General features: G+C 37.2%; 2 protein-coding genes across 2 annotated transcripts; one reads left to right on the top strand and one right to left on the bottom strand.

The window, feature by feature from the left end:
* The first annotated feature begins 1,988 nt into the window (after nt 1-1,988).
* LOC120422244 (cytochrome P450 4d8-like) lies at nt 1,989-14,238 on the top strand. Its single transcript, XM_039585637.2, has 6 exons — nt 1,989-2,262; nt 8,683-9,066; nt 9,133-9,202; nt 12,868-13,174; nt 13,234-13,477; nt 13,539-14,238. Exons 1-6 carry the CDS (start codon nt 2,106-2,108, stop codon nt 13,877-13,879), a joined length of 1,503 nt encoding a protein of 500 aa, XP_039441571.1. The 5' UTR covers nt 1,989-2,105; the 3' UTR covers nt 13,880-14,238.
* LOC120422246 (dnaJ homolog subfamily B member 14-like) lies at nt 13,909-18,760 on the bottom strand. The gene is made up of 3 exons (XM_039585639.1): nt 18,600-18,760; nt 17,433-18,296; nt 13,909-14,580 (listed from the first exon to the last, which is right to left on the bottom strand). Exons 2-3 carry the CDS (start codon nt 18,251-18,253, stop codon nt 14,292-14,294), a joined length of 1,110 nt encoding a protein of 369 aa, XP_039441573.1. The 5' UTR covers nt 18,254-18,296; nt 18,600-18,760; the 3' UTR covers nt 13,909-14,291.
* Between the last annotated feature and the right edge of the window lie 1,111 nt (nt 18,761-19,871).

Below are 19,871 nucleotides of genomic sequence, written 5' to 3'. Positions count from 1 at the left end.
AACATTGAATTTACGAGCCATGGTTTCAACATTTGAATGACCAAAGTGTTTAAAAATGCATTTTACACCTGCCCAGTTGTTTTGCAATTATTAAGCCTAAATATGAGGTACATAATGTGGGTCTCGTGGCGCAGGGGTAGCGGCTTCGGCTGCCGATCCCGATGATGCTATGAGACGCGGGTTCGATTCCCGCCTTATCCACTGAGCTTCTATCGGATGGTGAAGTAAAACGTCGGTCCCGGTTTCTCCTGTCTCGTCAGAGGCGCTGGAGCAGAAATCCCACGTTAGAGGAAGGCCATGCCCCGGGGGGCGTAGTGCCAATAGTTTCGTTTTTATGAGGTACATATGAAGTAATTTAATTTTAACAATCTGTGAATAGCTGACAGTCATTTCGTTAGTCATTTATTCAACCTCCACCAAAGAAAATTATGACAATACGTGCGCTATGTGTGTTGATCACCGTTATCCATAAATCTCATCTGACATAATTTCTGCACTCTTGACGCCAGCCCCTCCCGAGAAACTAGACGAGTGATAAATCTTGAATCTGGGGCGCAAAGGCAAAATTGTTTTTCCTCCGCCCTCTTCACCGTTAATTACAAGTGACATCAATCAAAATCAGGCATTCTCAAACAAGGCAGTCATAACACCTACCAACAGTCCTCTCCTCGTACTGCTCTGAGATGTGCACTGTCTTTGGAACAGCAAAACAAAAAAAACTCAAGAAGCTAGCGAAATCAGCGTGGAAATTATGAACGCTGACAGTTTGCACTTTCAGGGGAAATTTTAAATTGCTTTTCGCTTCCTACTTCTTATGTCCTCTTTACAATAATTGACACTTGGAGTGGTGGTCAAAACTGGAAGATTATCTCCGGAAATTTTAAGCCTGAGTTCCATTCCGTTTCAGCTTTACTTTTAATGAAGATTATTTTTTTGTCTAAAGTTATAAAATATTGCTGTCATGATAATTGAAATTTACTGAAACATGAAAGTAATCCCTTAAAAAAATAAATCATTTAAGATGAAGCAATTTTGCTCAAATAAAAAAAAACAGTCTCCTTATTAAATCACAATTATATTTTTATTCAACTTACTCAATGGACTATCCAAAAAACATTCAGAAAATAATCATAATCCTCTCCAGACTCATCGTCGTTTTAACTGAATACGTTCGTTCGCAGTGCGCAGAAAATGTATGGTACCTTTAGGATATCCATTTCACGGTCCAGGCGCCCCAATAATCTCACTGTAAATACGTCCAATAAGCATGCATGGAGTACCACGGTTCCTGTCAGATTTTATCTCCTCACCCTCCCCTTAGGGCTGCGCACGTGCACAACATTGAGATGGGCGAGAACGAGAGAAAGAGAGAGAAAGAGTGTTGTAAATCAAATTTATATTTAAAGTTAATTCTGATAGAGAGTTATATATCGCGTTGGATTTCAATTACACTAATTGTACATTCGATCGTGAAATAATGAACCACCCGCGGTTACGCAGAAGCTTCTGGATATAATAATGTTAAGTGATTAATATTCAGCTTCAAAAAGGCGCGAAAAGAAAATCGAAAACATACAATGTTACCATAATAAAAATGTATGTGCACAAATGAGACATTAATTGAGGTTATTAAAATTATTGGCCCGTGGGGATATCACACCACATTGCTGACTCCTTTGAATAAAATCGTCATTTATCGAAAAGAGTTCAAAATTTGGTTCCATTTTTAAACAAAAAAAATAATGCAAAAGTTTATTTGTAATGTGCTTGTTAGATTATTTGATAAGAAGTGCTTAGCTTATCAAAGAAAACAAAACGTTTTGAATGATAAGCTTTACACAGATATTCAGATGAAGCAAAACAAAGCTCAATTATTGACATACAACCATTTTCATTCGTCAAGTCCGTTACTCTATGCTACCCGATATACTTGGCATATTATTTATAGCCTCGCAAAAATGTTAATCAGCCACTCTTTATTGCACAAAAGTTCACTTAAAGATACCGCGCAGAATAAAGTCAATTCGATTAGCTCGCTTCCAGTTACATCCCGTCCTTTAAACCGACCAAAGCTTCCATTCCGAGAACGAAGAAACGGGTTAAAAATGCTACTGCAAGCCGTTCTTGCCGGGGTGGTTTCCTACGTCGTGGTAAAGTTTGTCCTCCAGAGAAATCAGCTGAAGAAAATTGCCGCCCACTTTGGGGGACCCAAACCGTTGCCGGTTATTGGGAATTTGCTCGAGTTCAACACCGATGTGCCAGGTAGGTTATATCCAGAGAATGGAAAGTTTGTCTTTTTTTTAAATCAAATGATGTCCCGGTAGACGGATCCGTTCTCGTTTGCCATGTTTGCGTTTGACTGTTGCAGTCGAGACAGGATTGATTGAGTTGCAAGCTGCCCCTTGATTTCAAAATGATTCAAACACCGAGAAATTAAGAAAGGATAGTCAAACAAACGATTCCCCTCTCGTTATATCTAAATAACAAAACCAATTCGAAAGCAAAAAGCTATCAAAAAGTGTTAAAGCAGGATTGTGCTCAAGGAGGAATTAGACTATGACAAACAAACAAACAAACTCGCATTTTTTCGTGTTTGACAGTTTGCCAAATTCGCAAACAAAGCAAAATGTAAACAGACTGACGTTTTGGCAAACAAATGTAGGCAAACTGCAAAACTGTCAAAAATGGCGAATTGTTTTTTTTTTATTTGTCACCGTATAACACCTCCTTCAAATAATTTATCAACATTTTCACAAAATATGGTGGAATAAGTAGTTTTCAACTACTTAAAATGCGAATCGTTTGAAAATTGGCCCAACCTCACCCCAAAGAGGCGGTGACATTGGGTCATATGAAGTTAAATAATAAGTCAAAACAAATCATCCAACAGTGGTACTTGTTCAAGGAAACCGTGTTGACATGCTGAAATGTTGGAATGTGGAGATTTTTGAGCATTTAGGTACTTTTTGAGCTATTTCTAAAAATGTAATATGAAGTTTGGCGAAAAACCATAACGTAAACGTAACGAAAAACGTGTATCTTAATTTTAGACAGCTGAGAAATTCTTTACGAAATCGGCCTATGTTTGTATGTTTTGATTTGGCTCAAACTTATCTGGGCATTTTCTATGACCAAAGAAGCCATTTTGTGTCATTGATTCAACCATTCAATTTTTGATACAGTTTTGACAACTGTCCATACAAAAATGGCACGTAAATAAAATGTTTGTTTGCCTTCAAATTATGAATTTAAAAAAAATTGATTTCGATTTTTTTCAACAAAAATTACATGTAAAATTGAATTTGCAATTGAAAATTATTCTACAGATTCTTTGATAAAGTCCTCGTTCTTTAGATTTAGCCACGGAAAGTTCTAATTCAGCGACATATTTGCACGTTTTTTTATTTTCAAAATAGTGACCATCAATGACCAATTTGGAAAATATTTTTAATGAAGTTTGTTTTAATTTATTGAATTTAAATTTAAATGCACTTCATCTTTATGGTGCCAAATTGGAGTTTTTATAGTCTAATCCACATTCCCACATTTTCTAAAGCCAATATCTCAGTCCAATTTTCAATGTTGAAAAATTTACATTTGTGGACTTTTATGGTCTTCTCAAAAAAATATTTTGAAAATTTTTTGATTCAAAACTGACATTTCAAATGGGCATATAAAAAATCTAGAAAATAAAAAATAGTACGGATTTTGTGAAAAAAGCTATTTTTTCTGAATAGTACTCTACCGAAGACACCAAATTGTTTAGAAAACTATTTTAAAAGTTATGAATAATTATCTACCAACTCACACGAAATCGGGAAAAGTTGCCCCGACCCCAAGAAGCCATTTTGTGTTATTGGTTCAAACATTCACGTTTGGATACAGTTTTGACAGCTGTTCATACTAAAATGGTCAAGACTAACATTTCAAATGGGCATATAAACAAATCTCGAAAATTAAAACTACGGATTTGAGAAAAAAAGTCAATTAAAAAATCGGAAGTTAACTATTTTCTGAATCTATTTTGTTCTTAATAGTACACTGCCGAATACACCAAATTGTTCTGAAAATTCCTTCAAAAGTTACAGATTTTCGAATATTTACGTAACATTTTTGTTAGGACAGCTGCCAACATTATATGGAGACTTGTATGGGTGAACCAATGACACAAATTGGCTCCTTTGAGCATAGGGAAGGCCCCCAAACAGTTTGAGCCAAATCAAAAATACAAATAAAATCCACTGCCGGTTTTGATAGAGAATTGCTCTTATTCAAAGTAAACCGGATTAAAGTTAAATTGAAAATGACATGAGAATTTGCAATTTGGGTTCATTCATAGAAGTCTCCATACAATTTTTGTAACAAAAAAGATGTGTAGACATTCGAAAAAAAAATGTTAAAAAGTAAACTGGGTAATTCTCCGCCAACTCACACAGCAGTTACCCCTCTTCGATTTGCGTGAAACTTTGTTCTTAGGGAAAACTTTTGTCCCTGATCACGAATCCGAGGTCCGTTTTTTGATATCTCGTGACGGAGGGGCGGTACGACCCCTTCCATTTTTGAACATGCAAAAAAAGAGGTATTTTTCAATAATTTGCAGCCTGAAACGGTGATGAGATAGAAATTTGGTGTCAAAGGGACTTTAATGTTAAATTAGACGCCCGATTTGATGGCGTACTGAGAATTCCGAAAAACCTATTTTTCATCGAAAAAAACACTAAAAAAGTTTTAAAAATTCTCCCATTTTCCGTTATTCGACTGTAAAAATGTTTGGAAAATGTCATTTTATGGGAAATAAAATGTTCTTTTCGAATCTACATTGACCCACAAGGGTCATATTTTCATTTAGAACAAAATTTTTCATTTTAAAATTTCGTGTTTTTTCTAACTTAGCAGGGTTATTATTAAGAGTGTAACAATGTTCTACAAAGGTGTAGAGCAGACAATCACAAAAAATTTGATATATGGGTAATTCTCTACCAACTCACACGAAATCGGGAAAAGTTGCCCCGACCCCTCTTCGATTTGCGTGAAACTTTGTCCTAAGGGGTAACTTTTGTCCCTGATCACGAATCCGAGGTCCGTTTTTTGATATCTCGTGACGGAAGGGCGGTACGACCCCTTCCATTTTTGAACATGCGAAAAAAGAGGTGGGTAATTCTCCGCCAACTCACACAGCAGTTGCCCCGACCCCTCTTCGATTTGCGTGAAACTTTGTCCTAAGGGGTAACTTTTGTCCCTGATCACGAATCCGAGGTCCGTTTTTTGATATCTCGTGACGGAGGGGCGGTACGACCCCTTCCATTTTTGAACATGCGAAAAAAGAGGTGTTTTTCAATAATTTGCAGCCTGAAACGGTGATGAGATAGAAATTTGGTGTCAAAGGGACTTTTATGTAAAATTAGACGCCCGATTTGATGGCGTACTCAGAATTCCGAAAAAACGTATTTTTCATCGAAAAAAACACTAAAAAAGTTTTAAAAATTCTCCCATTTTTCGTTACTCGACTGTAAAAAATTTTGGAACATGTCATTTTATGGGAAATTTAATGTACTTTTCGAATCTACATTGTCCCAGAAGGGTCATTTTTTCATTTAGAACAAAATTTTTCATTTTAAAATTTCGTGTTTTTTCTAACTTTGCAGGGTTATTTTTTAGAGTGTAACAATGTTCTACTAAGTTGTAGAACAGACAATTACAAAAATTTTGATATATAGACATAAGGGGTTTGCTTATAAACATCACGAGTTATCGCGATTTTACGAAAAAAAGTTTTGAAAAAGTTGGTCGTCATCGATCATGGCCGTTCATGGTCACCCGCGACAGACACGGACGACGAAACAAAGAGAAACGCAAAAAGTAACTTTTTCAAAACTTTTTTTCGTAAAATCGCGATAACTCGTGATGTTTATAAGCAATCCCCTTATGTCTATATATCAAAATTTTTGTAATTGTCTGCTCTACAACTTTGTAGAACATTGTTACACTCTAAAAAATAACCCTGCAAAGTTAGAAAAAACACGAAATTTTAAAATGAAAAATTTTGTTCTAAATGAAAAAATGACCCTTCTGGGACAATGTAGATTCGAAAAGTACATTAAATTTCCCATAAAATGACATGTTCCAAAATTTTTTACAGTCGAGTAACGGAAAATGGGAGAATTTTTAAAACTTTTTTAGTGTTTTTTTCGATGAAAAATACGTTTTTTCGGAATTCTGAGTACGCCATCAAATCGGGCGTCTAATTTTACATAAAAGTCCCTTTGACACCAAATTTCTATCTCATCACCGTTTCAGGCTGCAAATTATTGAAAAACACCTCTTTTTTCGCATGTTCAAAAATGGAAGGGGTCGTACCGCCCCTCCGTCACGAGATATCAAAAAACGGACCTCGGATTCGTGATCAGGGACAAAAGTTACCCCTTAGGACAAAGTTTCACGCAAATCGAAGAGGGGTCGGGGCAACTTTTCCCGATTTCGTGTGAGTTGGTAGAGAATTACCCAGGTGTTTTTCAATAATTTGCAGCCTGAAACGGTGATGAGATAGAAATTTGGTGTCAAAGGGACTTTTATGTAAAATTAGACGCCCGATTTGATGGCGTACTCAGAATTCCGAAAAAACGTATTTTTCATCGAAAAAAACACTAAAAAAGTTTTAAAAATTCTCCCATTTTCCGTTACTCGACTGTAAAAAATTTTGAAACATGTCATTTTATGGGAAATTTAATGTACTTTTCGAATCTACATTGTCCCAGAAGGGTCAATTTTTCATTTAGAACAAAATTTTTCATTTTAAAATTTCGTGTTTTTTCTAACTTTGCAGGGTTATTTTTTAGAGTGTAACAATGTTCTACAAAGTTGTAGAGCAGACAATTACAAAAAATTTGATATATAGACATAAGGGGTTTGCTTATAAACATCACAAGTTATCGCGATTTTACGAAAAAAAGTTTTGAAAAAGTTACTTTTTGCGTTTCTCTTTGTTTCGTCGTCCGTGTCTGTCGCGGGTGACCATGAACGGCCATGATCGATGACGACCAACTTTTTTAAAACTTTTTTTCGTAAAATCGTGATAACTTGTGATGTTTATAAGCAAAACCCTTATGTCTATATATTAAAATTTTTGTAATTGTCTGCTCTACAACTTTGTAGAACATTGTTACACTCTAAAAAATAACCCTGCAAAGTTAGAAAAAACACGAAATTTTAAAATGAAAAATTTTGTTCTAAATGAAAAAATGACCCTTCTGGGACAATGTAGATTCGAAAAGTACATTAAATTTCCCATAAAATGACATGTTCCAAAATTTTTTACAGTCGAGTAACGGAAAATGGGAGAATTTTTAAAACTTTTTTAGTGTTTTTTTCGATGAAAAATACGTTTTTTCGGAATTCTGAGTACGCCATCAAATCGGGCGTCTAATTTTACATAAAAGTCCCTTTGACACCAAATTTCTATCTCATCACCGTTTCAGGCTGCAAATTATTGAAAAACACCTCTTTTTTCGCATGTTCAAAAATGGAAGGGGTCGTACCGCCCCTCCGTCACGAGATATCAAAAAACGGACCTCGGATTCGTGATCAGGGACAAAAGTTACCCCTTAGGACAAAGTTTCACGCAAATCGAAGGGGGGTCGGGGCAACTGCTGTGTGAGTTGGCGGAGAATTACCCATATAGACATAAGGGGTTTGCTCATAAACATCACGAGTTATTGCGATTTTACGAAAAAGAGTTTTGAAAATGTTGGTCGTCGTTGATCATGGCCGTTCATAGTCACCCGCGACAGACACGGACGGCGAAACAAAGAGAAACGCAAAAAGTAACTTTTTCAAAACTTTTTTTCGTCAAATCGCGATAACTCGTGATGTTTATAAGCAAACTCCTTATGTCTATATATTAAAATTTTTGTAATTGTCTGCTCTACAACTTTGCCGATCATTGTTACACTTTAAAAAATAACCCTGCAAAGTTAGAAAAAACACGAAATTTTAAAATAAAAATTTTGTTCTAAATGAAAATATGACCCTTCTGGGTCAATGTAGATTCGAAAAGAACAATAAATTTCCCATAAAATGACATGTTCCAAACATTTTTACAGTCGAATAACGGAAAATGGGAGATGTTTTAAAACTTTTTTAGTGTTTTTTTCGATGAAAAATAGGTTTTTTCGGAATTCTGAGTACGCCATAAAATCGGGCGTCTAATTTTACATAAACACTTTGACACCAAATTTCTATCTCATCACCGTTTCAGGCTGCAAATTATTGAAAAACACCACTTTTTTCGCATGTTCAAAAATGGAAGGGGTTCACACAATACTAGATAGAACTCTGTTACACTTCGTTGCTTAAAAATGTTTCTTATAATTCTGAAATATTTGAAATCCACTTGAACGAAATACACAAAAAAGTATTTATTCATGGTTCAATTGAGGTTTACTTTCTCAAAAACATATTCATAATTTCCAGCGAAATTTTCCGTACTCGTTCATGATGAAAAAGTATTTATTCATGGTAAAATTTCCCAAAATGTATTCAAAATTTCCGTCAAAGTTTCCCGAACTCGCAAATGATAATTTTTCAGAGGAAAACACAAGTGGTAGCATGATGATAGCCTAATTACAATCTTCCCAGAAATAATAAATTGCCAAAATAACAAACGCCACCCTCTCCCCCCGTCAGGAATTTTCGAAAAAGGCATCCAGCTCCTCCACCGCCACGGACCGGACATGTTCGTGTGGGGCCTGCTCAATCAGAACGTGCTGGTGATGAGCAGTGCCACGAACGCGGAAAAGGTCCTGCTGGCCAAGGCCACCCAAAAGTCGGTCCTGTACAGCTTTCTGCAGCCGTGGCTCCGCACCGGACTGCTGCTGTCCAGCGGTGAAAAGTGGTTCCAGCGAAGGCGCATCATTACGCCGACGTTTCACTTTAAAATTTTGGACCAGTTTGCGGCCGTGTTCAACCGGGAAGCGGACACCATGGTGGGGAATTTGAGGAGGCACGCCGGCCGGGACGAGTTTGATATTTATGCGTACGTAACGCTGATGGCGTTGGACAGTATTTGTGGTAATTATTAGTTAAAATTTGATTTTGTTTTATGCATTTTTGATATTTGATGAATTTCATTTTTAGAAACATCCATGGGAATATCCGTGAATGCACAAAATGACCCAAACAACAAATATGTGCAAAATGTGAAACGGTAGGTTTACCCAGGAGCAATTCTCTACGAAAGCGGTCTTTTTTATTTTAATTATTGTCATTTTTGATTCGCCTGTAACTTTTTTTGTTACCTTCGGTAATTTTCCATACAAATTTGGCAGGTGTCCATACAAAAATGATATGTGAAAATTCAAAAATCTGTATATTTTGAAGGATTTTTCAGAAATTTCCAGAACGGCAAAATTTTTTGACCGAGTTATGAATTTTTGAATCAATACTGATTTTTTTTTTTTTTTCAAAATATCGGTGGCACAAATTTTCAAGTTTATTTTTCGATGTAATATCGAATTTCAATCAATAAGTACTTAAGTGAAATTTTCATAAATTGCACCATTTTCAAGTTATAGATATTTTTAGGTAACATTTTTGAAAATAGTCACAGTTATTCATTTTTTTCAATTATTTCTCATTCTCCACATTAAGCTTTTTTGAACTTTGTTAATACGACCCTTGATGTTTCCTGAATTCACCCAAACAACCCTCCATTCACGTTTTTTTTATCTTTTCGAAAACAGTTTTTTAAATCAAGAATAACATTTCAGACGGGCCAAACATTCAATATTATGCCTTTTTATCATAGTTTTTGAATTTCAACTTTTTTACAAAAAATTGCGAAAATCTACGGAAATGGCTATTTTTCGGACCTCACCTAAAACGGCGTAGGTCACCACCCTAAAGATACGGGTCTAATTCCCAATGAGAATTTTGGCTCGAGCATAGCAGGGAACACCCAGAAATGTTTTGAGCTAGATCCGAGCACTTTTGTTTTTTTTTTCATGCTGATTTTGTGGGAAATTTCTGTTTAGGGGAGAGTGGGGAGACTTGATCCTCGGGGACACTTCATCTCAAACCTGTATCTCTTCAGCACGAGGGTAAAACAATTAGCTTTGTTCTAGAAAGTTGTGCAATAATGACTCAAACTCGTTGTAGAAAAAAATAAATAAAAAAAGTGTTTGGCTTGAGTTACACTCGTTTTTTTTCTAAAAAATTGCTGCAAAACCACCACGAGATCTTATTTCTTTGTTTTGATATGTATAGAAAACATTTAAAAAACTTTTTTGTAAGATTCTGATAACTCGTGAAGAATACATGCAAACCCCTTATGTCTATATTTCAAAATTTTTGTCTGCTCTACAAATTTGTAGAACATTGTTACACTCTAAAATGTAACCCTGCAAAGTTAGAAAAAATACGTAATTTTAAAATGAAAATTTTTGTTCTAAATGACAAAATGACCCTTCTGGGTTATTTCAGATTTGAAAAGTACATTAAATTTCCCATAAAATGACATGTCTCTCGATTTTTGACAGTTAAGTAACGGGAAATGGCAGCGATTTTGAAACTTTTTTTGATGAAAAATACGTTTTTTTAGGAATTTAGAGTACGCCATCAAATCGGATGTCTAATTTTACACAAAAGTCCCTTTGACACCAAATTTCTTTCTCTTCACGGTTGCGAGCTACAAATCACTGAAAAACGTGTCTTAGTAAAAAACCAGAAAAATGAATGGGGCCGTACCGCCCCACCGTCACGAGATATCGAAAAATTGACCTCGGAATCGTGATCAGGGACTAAAATTACCCCTTAAAGCAAAGTTTCGCGAAAATCGAAGAGGGGACGGGGCAACTTTTTCCGATTTCGTGTGAGTTGGTGGAGAATTACCCAATTTTTATACGTTTTTATCATTTTTTAAAGAAAAATTTCAAAAATCCATGAATTCCACAAATTCGGAACATTTTTTTCTTACGGCTGTAAACAAACTTTTGATCTCTCTATGGGTAGGTACATATTTGTGTCAAAATAATGACTTCACACACTGAAACCAATAAAACTCAAGCTTTGTGATGTTTTATACATGGTCTGATAACTTTTTTTTTTTGTGAAAACTTTGGTCTGACAGTTTTGGTCTGACAGCTTTATGCTGGATTTTGGTCTGACCACGCGGGGGGATTGGCAGCCACACCCCCATGGAAAATATCAGTTGAATTCAGGTGTTCCACGATTGTAGGATACATAATAACATTCCTTAATTATGAAACAGGCAATTCGGAGGCAGTGTTTTGCTGCTGTGGAAAAAATAGTCCTGAATGTTGTTTTTTGTTCAAAAAGTACTACTTTTACTAGTGAAATGGCAAGAGAATGTCCACATGAAGGTCCTACTAATATTGGGGTCGACAGAAAAGCTACATTTCTGGAGTTTTTTTTGAAAAGGTCCAATAAACCAAATTTCCAGTTTTTGCTTTTTGAGTGTTTTTGAAACCGCCTTGAGTCAGGGATATTGAAAAACACTCAAAATGCAAAAACTGAAAATTTGGTTTATTGGACCTTTTCAAAAAAAACTCCAGATTTGGCATGCTGCTGTGGGTGTTCCGAATAACGTCATGATTCGAAATCCGGACACTTAGTACCATATTATTTTTGTTATAGCTGGCAAAAAATCATGTAATATGTTGGAAATGTAGAAATATCATCAGGATTTAGTATAAACAGTCAGTTTCAAGAGATTGCATGCAAAATATGTCTTTTCTAACAATTTTTCATCAGAATTTGAAAATTAAAATGACTTGTTGTGCTTCGAATCCCGGACACTGTTAAAAGCTGATTCGAAATCCGGACACTTTTGCTTCGAATTCCGGACACTCGATTTTGCTTATGAATCGCACAAATTTGGACTGAAATGTTAGTGAATTGCATTCTTTAGGTCTCAAATAAGCTGTTAACATCAAAACAATCGATAGTTTATATAAAAATCTGCTAGAAGTTAAGGAAATCAAAAACATAAATTTCTGCTTTGTCTTCCCGGTGCTTCGGACGCGTATGAAATATTTCAGTTGAAATGTTTCGCAATTTTGGTAAACTTATAATTTTATTTTATTTAATTGTTTTTTCATTAACTACAGCGTCCAAACGAACTTTAAATGAAAGTTGATGTTAAAATTCATCAAATAACACCGTTTTGACATTCATAATGCGAACTTATATCCAAATAATTGATAAAACAAGTTGAAGTGTCCGGGTTTCGAAGCGTCCGGGAATTCGAATCATGACGTTATGTGAGGTGACTGTAGTTGTGGATGACTAACTCTCGGATTAGTTTTCAAAAAGACGTAAGAGCCAATGGTAAACAAAGCCTTTTTTGCCTCGGTATTCGACTTACTTACAAAAAAACAATTTCAAAAATAGTTAAGGTTGTTCATCTACAAGCCTTTCAAGTGCCCCGAACTAAACATGAATGAAATTTTGTTACAATTTGGAGAAAAACGAATATTAGTGTCCGAGGTCACGGCGGCTCTTACCGCTTTTTGAAAACTCACCCAAGAACTGCAGTTTGAACCATTATTCAAATGTTTTGTAAACAAAAATTACCAGCTTTTTGGAGTCTGAGATTTCAAAAATTTGTCCACGTAGTTTATGGATGGCCCCATAGTTGAATTTTGAGCTTTCAATTCATGCAAAACGTTCATACTTTTGTGAGAAATTGACAGAGTTATGTGCGATACAAAAAATGGATCAGGTCTCCCTGCTCTCCCCTACCTTTATAAATTTATAAAATAAGCATGTCTTAATAATTCTAACAAAATATTTATAATGCAAAACTAAATGCACTGCACAATCCTAAAATGTTACTCCCTTTCTTTTCCCCAGCATGTCCGTTCTGTTTCTGCTCCAAGTTGTCAATATCCTCGGAGGATACCCGACGCTGTTCAGCATTCTGCACCCGCATGCTTACGAGCAGCGCCGGATAGTGCGGGAGCTGCACCAGTTCACCGACTCCGTGATTGCCCGGCGGCGACAGCAACTGGCGGATCAAACGGCAGATCTCAACCAACGAAGCGATGGCAGCGACAAACAACGCATGACTTTCCTGGATTTACTGCTGAACGTGACCTCGGAGGGCGAACCGCTGAGCGATACAGACATCCGCGAGGAAGTGGACACGTTCATGTTTGAGGTTTTTGGGGATTGGGGGGTGTGTTGCTTAACGTCTTTTATGATTTTGTCTGATTTTAGGGTCACGACACAACTACCAGTGGAATTTCATTTGCCATCTACGAGTTAGCTCGAAATCCAGTAGTACAAGACAAAATTTACGATGAAATCGTATCTATTCTTGGGAAAGATCCAAACTCCCACGAAGCTACATTCCAGGTTCTGCAGGAGTTCAAATATCTCGAAATGGTGATTAAAGAGACACTGCGATTGTATCCTTCGGTTCCATTTATTGGTAGAAACGTGGTCGAACCCATCAAGCTTGGTGATTTCAAAATCTTAGGTTAAGAAGACAACAAAAAACCATAAAACCTCCCTCCTTCCAGACGGCATCACGCTACCCCCCGGCCAGGACATCATCGTGTCCATCTACATGATCCACCGCAATCCGCGCGTCTTTCCCGACCCGGAACGGTTCGATCCGGAGCGCTTCGCGGACGGTGCCGAATCCCGGCGGGGTCCGTACGACTACATTCCGTTCAGTGCCGGTGCGCGCAACTGTATCGGACAGCGCTTCGCAATGATGGAGCTGAAGGTCACGCTGATCAAGCTCATTGCGGCGTATCGCATCCTGCCGGGCGAATCGATGGCCCAGCTGCGGCTCAAGACCGACCTGGTGCTGCGGCCGGACCGCGGCATCCCGGTGAAGATTGTGGCGAGAGTTTGAGTTTCGGATTATTAAATCAAGAGCTCACATAGATGATTGAAAGATTTTCTTTATAAACCGCGCAATATTGCACAAAGTGTCAAAAATCTTGTTTACCTAAATGCAACCTATCAAATAGGATTATAATGATTCAACCTGTCAGTTTCATGTAATCGATGCAGTAAAACCGAAAAACAATGCCCAAGCGAGTGCACAAACTGTTCCTACACGAGACAAGAAGGGAATGTCTCACTTTCACTATGCCACTATCTATCCTGGAAACGTTAGGAAATTTCAATGAATATAGTAACGATACTTTTTATTGAATAAACTGACAAATAAATATATAAAATCGCTCACACTACTGAGTAGAATCTAAACCGAATGCCCACCGTCCTTACAGAAACCAAAACAAAACTATAGAATACACAGACTAGTAGTTGACCCGGCCGACGCCCAGCTTGTACAGGGCGTCGCACGACGGCATCTTCAGCTGCTGGGCCTGGTTGATCTGGGTCCGGCTGCCGAAGCTTTTGGCTCGGGCCATCATGGCGTCCCGGTAGTTGCGCTCGTTGTAGCAGGACCGCTTCATGTACAGGATGTACTCCTCCTCGACCGAGTGCTCGAGCCGGCTCAGCGAGCCCTGGTACTCGGTGACAAAGTTCTCCTTCACGTAGTACGGAATCTTGAAGTTGAGCGTGCGCCGCTCGACCGCGTATTTGCTGCGGGGAAGAGAAATATTTAGTACAGGAGTCATGTGAAGGGGATCTCAGTTTTCAGATACTTTCCAATAGGGCGTAACCTTGCATTGTTACGCTCTATTGGAAAGTGATTGGAAAGTGAATTGAAATCTTTAAAAAAAAATAATTTCGAGATTTAAAATTTTGTATTTTTTATATGTTTTAGGGGACATTTGCGCCAGAGTTTAGTAAGGGACACAGTCTGGTATCAAAGCCACAAATTGAAAAAAAAAAATGCACACTGAAATAAAAAAAAATTACAAAATTCCTAAATTCTAGGAATTTTGCCTCCTTTTCTTATTAAGTAATCCAAAAAAAACCCGTTTACTATGTAAGAAAAAGTGGCAAAATTCCTAGAATTTAGGAATTCGGTACTATTTTTTTATTTCAGTGATTTCAGCCGAAATAAAAAATGCGGTCAAACTAAATTTGCGGTTTAGCAAAAACAAGTTTGCAATCGAAAATAACTTCACTGTGGCTCCTCAAGGAGGGAATTAGACTGGAATTCGCCAAAATCCGCAAAAATCAGGAAAAAAACGGGAATTTGAGGTGGTTTGGTCCAAATGTCTGGAAAAGTCGCATACATTTTGGAGAAATATTTTGTATCAAATGAATAATTTTAAAATGCCTTGAAAATTTTTAAAAAATAATGTGTTCAATTTGTTTGGGAGCTTAACCCCTTCCCGCCCAGAGCAAAATCGAGATTTTTTACGTTTTTCACCATAACTCGTAATAGGATCGACCAAATTTGATGAATTTTTAATGGCCATAAGCTAACAATCTATATAAACTAATGCAGGTTGAATCAGGTCGAAAAAATGCATGGTTGCAGAGAAATTTAGTTTTGAAGACAAAAATTAGTGGTGCTCTGGAGTAACCATGGGCGTTAGAGGGTTAACTAATCATTTAAAGGTTAATTACGTTATTTTAATCTATTTGGGAATTTAAGGACTTTAAAAAAATCTCAGGAATCCTGTAAACTATTATATGAAAACAGGTGACCAAAAGCAGATATTGTTTGATTTTTATTGATTGGTAAAACTAAACAGTCAAATAAAACAGGCGTTTTCTTCTTAAATGTAGAACACATGGAACTTTTTGAAAATGTGAATGAAACATATAAATTGCAATAAGCTAAAAAAAATAAATAAAAGAAATTTTCATTTCAATGACCCATTCCCTGGAAAAGTGAATGTATTACGTAATGTGCATTTTTTTTTTTTCAAAAGTTGTTAATTTGTAAACTGTAAAGTGTTAAGATTTCGCTTTTTTTCTTTATAGAAGAGAAAACTTTACTTGTGATTACTGCTGACAAAAGTTGAATTTTCCCTTTAATGTTGAATTTTTCTCCGCTAAATGGCATTAAACCAAATGGAAAACATGACATTATTGTTTTCATAGCGGAATGGGTCATTCTGGGGAGTGGGATTCTGGGGAATGGAATTCTGAGGAATGAGATATAACCAAAAAAAAAATGTAAAATGTAGCGGTATGAGGTGGACCATAAATTATTATTAAACTGGATATTTCATTGTAAATAAAAAGCATGAAATATCTGACAGCTGGATACATCATTGAGATTTTTTTAATTAAATTTCAAAAACCACAAAATAAAAAAAAGGTGTATAAAAAATTTATTCGCGCAAATTCCTAAATATTTTGTTTTTTATAAAAGTTTCAAGATTTTTTTGTGGATTTAAAAAAATATTAAAGTACTATTAAATTTTAGCACTCTCGTTAAATTGTGGAGAAAAACATAATGGCTTTCCGGAAAAAATATACTGACAGAAAAAAAACGCCACTTTTAAAAGATTTTCGGATTTTTAAGTTTAAAAATCATATTTGAAGGTGAGCCCACGATTTTTTTTTCGTTCAAAATTTTTGTGATAATAGCCTAAGATGTTACAAAAAGACTTACGAGAAATGCAGGTTGGAGATGGAAAATGGTTTAGATGGTTTTTGACAATTTTTATATGACAGACTTGATTTTTCAAGTCTCGTAAATATTTTAACTGGAAAGCTCGTTCAATTTACCATAAGATTGTCTTTGACCACATTTCATTTGGAAGTATGGGCTCACAGATATATATGGGCTTAAGCTTATCGCATTACTCATAACTGAAAACTGATTATTTTTTTCAGTGTGGTTAAGTGGATGGTAGGGGAAATTCTCGTATCTTTGGCAGGTTAAGCACTCGCTCCTAACTCCATCCAATTTGCTGATTATGACTATTTAAACAACTAATTTTGTAAAACTTTTGATAGAAACTTGCATGCTCACTTCTTATTGCGCTATTTATCACTCGAGTTCAGTTGAAAACGCTTTTAATTAGCTTTAATTGAATGTCAAAGTTCTGACCTGCCAACATTAGAGGCACGCTGGAATTAGATGCTGTTCCCCTAGTAACCTGGATAGCAAATTAGGTTGAATAAAAAAAACCAGTTATTTCGAAAAGTGGTCAAAGACAATCTATTGGGAAATTGGATTCAACAAAAACAGAAAAAAAACTAATCTAAAAAAACTATCATGAAACACTCTAAAAATTTCTGTAAGTGTGACAACGGTTTTGGGCAGAACGCGTTTGACACACGTACTTGCCCGACTACCGTAAACATTTTCAATTATAACTCGGGAATCCAGTAACAAAATTCAACCAAACTTCGGGACAATGCACAGATTGGTGAACCAAACAAAACGTGTTTGTTAGTGTTTCTATTGCGTGGAACGTCAAAAAGCGACGTGCGACAAGATAGCACGATTCGGAATTTACAATTTACCATTTATTTGAGAAAAAAAGCAATCTAGGAAACCCAAAGCGACAAAGTGTACTCACGGCGTTTGCTGCAGGCTGTACAGCGGATCGGACGCGAAGAACGTCGACAGCATCGACACAACGATGAAGCACAACACCAGCCCGAAGATCAAGCTCGGTTGGCTGCCCGAGTTCGACTCCTGCGACTGCCAGCGCGCCCTTCCCCGCTGGTGCTGCTGGGGCGAAAATCCACCCCCAAAGAACATGTTGAACAAATCATTCGGATTGATGTCCGACTCGAAGCCCCGCCCAAAGCTGTACTCGTAGTGATGGTTGTGCCCCGCCCCACCCGCGTATCCCGGGCGGTGGTGGCCACCGGTGCTTTCCTGATTGCCGTACAGATCGTAATCCTTTCGTTTTTGGGCGTCGGTGAGGGTGGCTACCGCGTTACCCAGCGCCTTGAACGCTTCCACTGATCCTGGGGCCTTGTTTTTGTCCGGATGAAGCTGAAGGGCTAGCTTTTTGTAGGCTTTCTTGATTTCAGAATCCGTCGCCTCTTTGGTGACTCCCAGAACTTCGTAGTAATCCTTGCACTTTTTGAGCCGCTTCACCACGTCTAGCTGTTCCTGGGTGTAATCTACGTTCAGCTTCGGTTCTTGAGGTTTCTCGTTCTCCTTGTTGGCCGTGGGTCGTCTGCGCGGACCAGCGTTGTCTTCTTGACGCGCCGACGAAGGACCGCTCGAAGCACTCTGGATCAATCGCTGCAGATCGTCGGCCGCCTTCATCGGAAACAATCGCTTCGATTTATCCACAAACTTGCGGGCCTTGTCCAGATTGCCCGCCTTGAAGGCAAGCAACGCGATGTCGATGCACCGCTGCGCTTCATCCTTGTTGACCTCCATCTTGGCGTCCACGCGTAGGAGTTGCACACCTGTCCTGTCGGTTCTATAAATAAACGGCACGTGATTAATGGTATTTCTAATTTTGTCACCCTCACGGGGAGGGAAACCCTTGTAGTTGACAGGCGGTTTGTGCTGACGCAATTGAAGAAATACAAAAATCTTGCCAAATTGACGGAAAAAAAACAAGTTAAAGCAGGTCATACGATTAAAACTTATGTAAAAATTATCTTGTACATCTCACGCACGCAGTAATAATTGAGCAGAGAAAAATCGATTTCCTGCTCAAATCACTGGAACACTTCCAATTTGTTCCAAAACTTTTGAACCGAATCTACATCCAACTCACCTTACAGCAATAAACTACCACACAACGCTTTTCATCAGAGTCTGCAAATTTTCACCAAAATTAAATACCGAAAACTGATTGCCAAAATCGATTTGCAACTTGTGGCCACTGCAGCAGTGTTATTATGAATGGAGTACCAATTGAAAATACATGTAATGAATGACGGACCATTACTTGGCCCTGACTTTCTGTGGCCTGGCTGGAAACACACGCACACTACCCTACTGGAGCTGCCAACCTGATTGTATCAATGAAACTGGAGAAATGCAGTACTAGAGCGGGACAGGCAGATTTGAATGGGATGTTGAGTTGGGACGAAAATTTAGTGAGTTTATGAATGAATGATTGTTTTATTTTACTGTTATTCGATATTTCAGCTTGGAGAACTCACGGCATTATGGCGATACATTCGAGCTGATGTATTGCCACACTAAAATTCAAAGAAAGTTGAAATCAAATTTTCATTTAAAGTGCCTTCAATATAAAATCAAATGTCAGAAAACTCTTTTTTAGCATAATCCTCATTTTCAAAATATTCGACAATTATTGATCTAATTAGCTTCATGTTGTTTTAAATTGCAGGTGATAATAGATGTTTCAACTTCTTAGTTAGGTTTTTTAACCCAACCTTTAACTGAACCCAGCAAATAGACGAAATAAAAAAAGAAACCATACAAATTTATACACCAAAAATTCAGAGTCGAGGGAATCGTTCGAATATCGAATATCGAGAGAATAATGCTGCACAGAAAAAAATCAATTCCCGTAATCGTGAATTAAGTTCACGAATATGAGATCCACGAAGGAATTTATTCATGAGTATGGTGCATTTGCTCCATAAACGTGAATATATTCCTTCGTGGTTCTCATAATCGTGAACTGACTTCACGGTTTCGAGAATTGATTTTTTTCTGTGTGCCAACTCACACCATCAAAACAAATGTATTTATTCCTTAATTGAAACAATAAATCTCCAACAAGTGTCATAGATCGACGTCTGACCACTCCTTATTCACCAAGCTGTGGTGGCCGAGGCAGTTAAATCACTGGGTTAGACTGTCAAAGGTCTCTGGTCCGATTCCCGCAGTTGACACTTTTGGTTTTCTATTTGACGGATGAACTTTTTTTTGCAAATGAACCTCGAGAGAAATCAAATTCTTGCTACCACAAAACAGTCGAGACTCGTGATTGAGACTAACAAAATATTTAAAACACCAGAATAACAAAACATAATTTAAATTCCAAAAATCGAAACTAAGCAGCACAAACGCA

This window comes from Culex pipiens, chromosome 3 (genome assembly GCF_016801865.2).
Source record: "Culex pipiens pallens isolate TS chromosome 3, TS_CPP_V2, whole genome shotgun sequence".
NCBI classification, from domain to species: Eukaryota; Metazoa; Arthropoda; class Insecta; order Diptera; family Culicidae; genus Culex; species Culex pipiens.
Note: the sequence above shows the minus strand (reverse complement) of the source record. Positions and strands in the feature narration are given on the sequence as shown.